Source organism: Pristiophorus japonicus, unplaced genomic scaffold, assembly GCF_044704955.1.
Source record: "Pristiophorus japonicus isolate sPriJap1 unplaced genomic scaffold, sPriJap1.hap1 HAP1_SCAFFOLD_441, whole genome shotgun sequence".
NCBI lineage: Eukaryota > Metazoa > Chordata > Chondrichthyes > Pristiophoridae > Pristiophorus > Pristiophorus japonicus.
In genome coordinates this window covers 396,673-403,862 of record NW_027254323.1, presented here as the reverse complement: position 1 = coordinate 403,862, position 7,190 = coordinate 396,673, and the positions used below count along the sequence as shown (strand labels likewise).

Sequence of the window (7,190 nt, the reverse complement as noted above, 5' to 3'; positions counted from 1 at the left end):
GGGGCATCTGAGGGAGTGTCGGAGGGGCAGTACTGAGGGAGGGAGTGTCGGAGGGGAAGTACTGAGGGAGTGTCGGAGGGGCGGTACTGAGGGAGTGTCGGAGGGGAAGTACTGAGGGAGTGTCGGAGGGGCATCCAAGGGAGTGTCGGAGGGGCAGTACTGAGGGAATGTCGGAGGGGAAGTACTGAGGGAGTGTCGGAGGGGCATCTGAGGGAATGTCGGAGGGGCAGTACTGAGGGAGGGAGTGTCGGAGGAGCATCTGCAGGAGTGTCGGAGGGGCAGTACTGAGGGAGTGTCGGAGGGGCATCTGAGGGAGTGTGGGAGGGGCATCTGAGGGAGTGTCGGAGGGGCATCTGAGGGAGTGTCGGAGGAGCATCTGAGGGAGTGTCGGAGGGGCAGTACTGAGGGAATGTCGGAGGAGCATCTGAGGGAGCGTCGGAGGAGCATCTGAGGGAGTGTCGGAGGAGCATCTGAGGGAGTGTCGGAGGAGCATCTGAGGGAATGTCGGAGGGGCAGTACTGAGGGAATGTCGGAGGGGCATCTGAGGGAGTGTCGGAGGGGCAGTACTGAGGGAGTGCCGGAGGGGCATCTGAGGGAGTGTCGGAGGGGCATCTGAGGGAGTGTCGGAGGGGCAGTACTGAGGGAGTGCCGGAGGGGCATCTGAGGGAGTGTCGGAGGGGCAGTACTGAGGGAATGTCGGAGGGGCATCTGAGGGAGTGTCGGAGGGGCGGTACTGAGGGAGTGCCGGAGGGGCATTTGAGGGAGTGTCGGAGGGGCGCTACTGAGGGAGTGCCGGAGGGGCATCTGAGGGAGTGCCGGAGGGGCATCTGAGGGAGTGTCGGAGGGGCAGTACTGAGGGAATGTCGGAGGGGCATCTGAGGGAGTGTCGGAGGGGCGGTACTGAGGGAGTGCCGGAGGGGCATTTGAGGGAGTGTCGGAGGGGCGCTACTGAGGGAGTGTCGGAGGGGCATTTAAGGGAGTGTCGGAGGGGCGCTACTGAGGGAGTGTCGGAGGGGCATTTGAGGGAGTGTCGGAAGGGCGGTACTGAGGGAGTGTCGGAGGGGCGCTACTGAGGGACGGGATGATATTCCGGTGTTTTGTGATATTTTCTCACCCTCTATCCACCAGTTGAGTTACCCGCGTGTAGAAGAACTTCCGGTTTATAGCGGAAGTGCGAAAACGTCCTGTTGAACTCGTCACTGGATTGGCCAGAGCCTGAGCTGGCGCCATGTTGGTGAAGGAGGCCGGCTCCCACTGCGGCCCGGCACCATGTTGGTGAAGGGGGCCGGCTGCCGCTGCGGCCCGGCGCCATGTTCGTGAAGGAGGCCGACTCCCCTGCGGCCCGGTGCCATGTTGGTGAAGGAGGCCGACTCCCCTGCGGCCCGGTGCCATGTTGGTGAAGGAGGCCGGCTCCTTCCATTGGCCGAAATCTCAGCTGCACTCTGTAGCTCCACATCCCAAAGCGCGGTGTCCAGAATTACACACAATAGCCCAGCTGAGGCCTCAGCAGTGTGTTGTAAAGCTTTAGCCTAACCTCTTTGCTCTTGTGCTGTCCGTGGCCGACGTTTGCTGCGACAGTGTTTGGGGCGGTAACGGTGGCGAGCGGCATTGCTGCTCTGGGTTCCAAGTCCCGCCGCTGCAGCCAAGTTGGGGTTAGCGCCCCGAGAGGAAGTGCAGCGCAATGTCGCTCGCCCCTCCACCGCCCAGGGACAGGACCAGGCGCTAAGCGAAGGAATGTTCCAAGCTGTGCGAAGCGCTGGCGGGAGCACGGAGCCCTCGCCCTCCGTTACAGGGTGGGCTCGCGATGGTGTGAGGGGCCACTGCTTCACCAGCGGGGAGCGGGGAGCCGGGCCCCAACACCGCGGCACCGACCCCGCCACATCGGCAAGGCAAGGCTGCAGGTGTCGGCCATTGAACAATAAGGCACTGCGCACCTCGCCTTTAGCTTTCGCCCCGCGCGGGGAGCGTGTCCCGGTTTGCGAGCTGCGAGGCTGGCGCAAACATCGCCCACGGGGCACGACCGAAGTTCCGCTCCGGGGCGAAAATGGGTCGCAGAACATGGCGATTATGTCGTCATTGTATGCGCAGCAGCCCGGGGCGATAGCGGTGGGAGCGGGGCGATAGCGGTGGGAGCGGGGCGATAGCGGTGGGAGCGGGGCGAGAGCGGGGAGCTGCCGGTGGGAGCGGGGCAATGCCGGTTTGCACCTCCACTAACGCCCACGCCCTGGGCAAGAAATCGTTTTGGTCCCTCCTACGCCTCTATTTATAAAGCCCAGGATCCCGTATCAACTCGGCCTCCCACCTTGAGAGACTTGCGTACGTACATCGCCAGGTCTCTCTGTTCCTGCACCCCTTTCAAATTGCACCATTTAGTTTATATTGCCTCTCCTCTTTTCTTTATGGTTTTATGAAAGGGAAATCATGTTTTACAAATTTGCTGGAGTTCTTTGAGGATGTAACAAGCAGGGTGGATAAGGGGGAACCAGTGGATGTGGTGTATTTGGATTTGCAGAAAGCATTTGATAAGGTGCCACATAAAAGGTTACTGCACAAGATAAAAGCTCACAGGGTTGGGGGTAATATATTAGCATGGATAGAGGATTGGCTGACAAACAGAAAACAGTTGTGATAAATGGGTCATTTTCCGGTTGGCAAACAGTAACTAGTGGTGTGCCACAGGGATCGGTGCTGGGTCCTCAGCTATTTACAACTATATTAATGATTTGGATGAAGGGACCGAGTGTAATGTAGCCAAGTTTGCTGATGATACAAAGATAGGTGGGAAAGCAAATTGTGAGGAGGACACATAAAATCTGTAAAGCGATATAGGCAGGCTAAGTGAGTGGGCAAACATTTGGCAGATGGAGTATAATGTGGGAAAATGTGAGGTTATCCACTTTGGCGGAAATAATGGAAAATAAATTACAATTTAAATGGAGAAAAATCGCAAAGTTTTGCAGTACATAGGGACCTGCGAGTCCTTGTGCATGAAACACAAAAAGTTAGTATGCAGGTACAGCAAGTGATCAGGAAGGCAAATGCAATGTTGGCCTTTATTGCTAAGAGGATAGAGTATAAAATCAGAGAAGTCCTGCTGCAACTGTACAGGGTATTGGTGAGGCCACACCTAGAGTACTGCGTACAGTTTTGGTCTCCATATTTAAGGAAGGATATACTTGCATTGGAGGCAGTTCAGAGAAGGTTCACTAGGTTGATTCTGGAGATGAGGGGGTTGACTTATGAGGATAGGTTGAGTAGGTTGGGCCTATACACATTGGAGTTCAGAAGAATGAAAGGTGATTTTATCGGAACATATAAGATAATGAGGAAGCTCGACAAGGTAGATGCAGAGAGGATATTTCCCCTCATCGGGGAAACTAGGGGACATAGTCTAAAAATAAGGGGCCACCCATTTAAAACTGAGACAAGGAGGAATTTCTTCTCTCGGAGGGTTGTAAATCTGGAATTCTCTGCCCCAGAGAGCTGTGGAGGCTGGGTCATTGAATATATTTAAGGTGGGGATGGACAGACTTTTGAGTGATAAGGGAGTGAAGGGTTATGGGGAACAGGTGTGGAAGTGGAGCTGAGTCCAGCTGTGATCTTATTGAATGGCGGAGCAGGCTCGAGGGGCCAGGTGGCCTACTCCTGCTCCTTTATCTTATGTTCTCATGCTCTTATTTGCAATCCTCTAGTTCTCTGCCACAGCCCCCATATCCAAGGAGGATTGACAGGTTGTGGCCAGAGCCTCTGCTATCGAGCTTCACTTAGCAACCGAGGATGCACCCCTCTGGACCGGGTGAGCGCTACCAGTGGTTTCAGTACCTCCTCCTTTTAGATGTCACGTACAATCATAGTCATAATGTTTGTGATATGATACATACTAAATTATTGAAGTAAGACTGCAAACACTGCTCAGTTTTGTCACCAGGAAACCTAATTGAAAGACATTGCAGTGCAGACTGATGCATACATTGCAGATAACTTTAATCAGTTGATCAGATGTTCGCCCAGCAGAAGGAAATATTTGTGAATACATCGTCCTTTTCAGAAAGCAGGAGGTTGGGTGGAGTGGCACAGGTTTAAAATTTGAAGTTTCACGTGGTGGAATAGCGACAAGGTGGAGGAGAGAGAGGTGGAGAGGTTTAGGGAGGGAGTTCCAGAGCTTGGAGCCAAGGCAACAGAAGGCACGGCCACCGATGATTGAGCGATTATAATCAGGGATGCTCAGGAGGTCTGAATTAGAGGAGCACGGGGGGGGGGTTGTGGAGCTGGAGGAGATTACAGAGATAGGGAGGGGCGAGGGACATGGAGGGATTTGTAAACAAGGATGAGAAATTTGAAATCGAGGCATTGCTTAACCAGAAGCCAAAGTAGGTCCGTGAGCACAGGGGGTGATGGGAATGGCTTCGATCTTCCCAATATCCAACTGGAGAAAATTTCTGCTTATCCAGAACTGGATTTTGGACAAGCAGTCTGACAATTTAGAGACTGTGGAGGGGTCGAGAGAAGTGGTGGTGAGGTAGAGCTGGGTGTTATCAGCGTACATGTGGAAACTGATGATGTGTTTTTGGATGATGTCACCAAGGGGCAGCACATAGATGAGAAATAGGAGGGGCCCAAGGATAGATCCTTGGGGGACACCAGAGGTAACGATGTGGGGGTGGGAAGAGAAGCTGTTGCAGGTGATTCTCTGGCTACGATTAGATGGATAAGAATGGAACCAGGCGAGTGCAGTCCCACCCAGCTGGACGGAGGTGGAGAGGCGTTGGAGGAGGATTGAGTGGTCAACCATGTCAAAGGCTGCAGACAGGTCGAGAAGAATGAGGAGAGAGAGTTTGCCTTTGTCACAGTCACACAGGATGTCATATGTGACTTTGATGGGAGCGGTTTCGGCACTGTGGCAGGCGCAGAAACCGGATCGGAGGGATTTAAATATGGAATTTTGGGAAAGTTGGGCACGGATTTGGGAGGCGACAACACGTTCAAGGACTTTGGTGAGGAAAGGGAGGTTGGAGATGGGACGGTAGTTTGCAAGGACGGAGGGATTGAGGGCTGGTTTTTTGAGCAGAGGGGTGATGATGGCAGATTTGAGGGAGGGGGAGACATACCCGAGGAGAGAGAACCGTTAACAATGTCAGCTAACATGGGAGCCAGAAAAGGAAGCTGGGTGGTCAGCAGTTTGGTGGGAATAGGGTCAAGGGACCAGGAAATGGGTCTCATGGACAGGATGAGCTCGGAATGGTCAAGAGGGGAGATCGGAGACAAACTGGAGAAAGATGTGAGGTCAGGGCTGGGGCAGGGGGCTTCCTTAGAAGAAGTTTGGCCGGTGGGCTAGGCAGAGACAGAGGCGGCCGAACGGATGGTCTCAATCTTAGAGACAAAAAAGTCCATGAGCTCCTCACACTTATTGTCGGAGGTGAGGGTGGGGCCTGGGGAGAGGGGGTTAAAAAGACGGTTAGCGGTGGAGAATAGAAGCCGGGGTTTATCTTTACATTACAGAATGATTCTGGAATAGTGAGCGATTCGGGCAGATGAGAGCAGGACCCGATCGTGCTTCATGTGGTCCAGCCAGATCTGGTGGTGAATGGCCAAACCAGTTGTCCGCTGTCTGCATTCAGGTCTGCATCCCTTGAACTAGAGAAAGTGAAGATCAGGGCTGTACCAGGGGGAACGGCCAGGGTGAGAGAGTAATTGTTTTCACAGGGACTAGGGCAACAAAAGGTGGTGGTGAGGGTGTGATTGAGCAGATCGGTAGCTGCAGAGATGTCGCGGTGAATGGAGGACCACAGGCTGGATGGTTGGGAGTTGATGAGTGCCGTTGTAAGAGATTCGGGAGAGAGTTTTTCCAGGGGCGGGCACAGAAGGAGGTAGGGTTGCAGGGGGGGAATGGGTGTGGGTGGAGAGCGATACGAGGAAGTGGTCAGAGATGGCTTTATCTGCGATTGATGCGATGGGAGTAGCGAGCCCACGGGAGGTGGCAAGGTCGAGGGGGTGGCCGTGAATATGGGTTGGGGAGTTCAGATGGAGGCAGAGATTAAGGGCGGACAGGAGGCGAGTGAACAGAGGAAAGAGAGCACGATTGAGTTGGAGGTTGAAATCACCGAGGATGAGAAGTTGTTCGGTGCAGAGACAGGACGAGGAAAGCAGTGAAGAAATATCGGTGATAACATTTTTATGTTATTTGGGTTGGCGGTAGAGAAGGAAAATTTTAAATGAGGTGGAATAGGGTGAGATGCTCAAAGAGGAGAAAGTGCCGGGGGAGTAGGGGGACAGACCAAGGTATGATTTGGTGATGAGAGCCACACCGTCACCACGGCAGGCTGGGCGGGGCAAGTGGTGGATGGTATAGCCGGGCGGGGAGGCTTCATACAGCTAAAATATAGTGCTATATAATCAGACAGTGATTGGGAGAGAGACAGACTGTAACATGCAGACGCTCTGTATAATGTAGAAAAGTCGTGGCATGTCCTCATTTCTAGCCAGCCCCCGAGTGCTGCCGACCCACTCCCGTTACGGGGCCAATCGTTCACTTTGTTGCCTGCCAGTACGACAAAGAGGTGGATCGGAATTTTGTGGCGACCTCCCGGGTTCGCAGCGTTACACCGAAGATATCTTCATGGTAGCGATTCTCATCCTGCAGGAGAGGAAAGAGCAGCGTGAATGGTGAAACCTGTGAACAAAGACTGTGACAGGTATCGGAGTGGAATGTCGCACATTCTTCAAACAAAGGCAGAGGGAAGGAGATAAAACCCACTGTAGAGCAGAGGTAAAGGGAAGGCACGCCCTTTCAATCAGTTAATTAGACCCTTTATATATATTGAGTCCACTCATCATACAGCCCATGCACACTCCCCTATCACTGACTCTCCCCACCCACTTAACCTCCTTCCACAGCCCAGATACACTCTCCCCTTTTTATCTTTTTGCGATTTAACTTTATTTGGGGTGAGTAATACAGAGGGAATGATTTTTTTGCAGGGAGGCCGGCTCTGTAGCTGGCGATATTCAGTTGCTCCCCCGGCCTAGCGCCCAGAGAGAGGTGTGGAACGCCTCCCTCAGCGCTGCGCCCCACTCTCAGAGCACAACCACCCAATTTCTTGGCCGCCGACGCAAACCATTTCCCGGCGCTAAATTTAGCCTCAAAAACACCAACCGAATTTCCAGCCCATTAATGTACTATAAATGGCCGA

At 53.5% G+C, this 7,190-nt stretch overlaps 1 protein-coding gene across 1 annotated transcript in view; it reads right to left on the bottom strand.

Moving 5' to 3' along the window:
* Window positions 1–3,967: 3,967 nt before the first annotated feature.
* The window catches only part of LOC139251755 (nitric oxide synthase 1-like), a 207,686-nt gene continuing 204,463 nt past the window's right edge, over window positions 3,968–7,190 (bottom strand). The window contains exon 26 of the mRNA XM_070873295.1: window positions 3,968–6,634. Within this exon, the coding sequence (XP_070729396.1) occupies window positions 6,527–6,634 (108 nt within the window). The 3' untranslated portion in view covers window positions 3,968–6,526. The remainder of the gene's footprint in view (window positions 6,635–7,190) is intronic.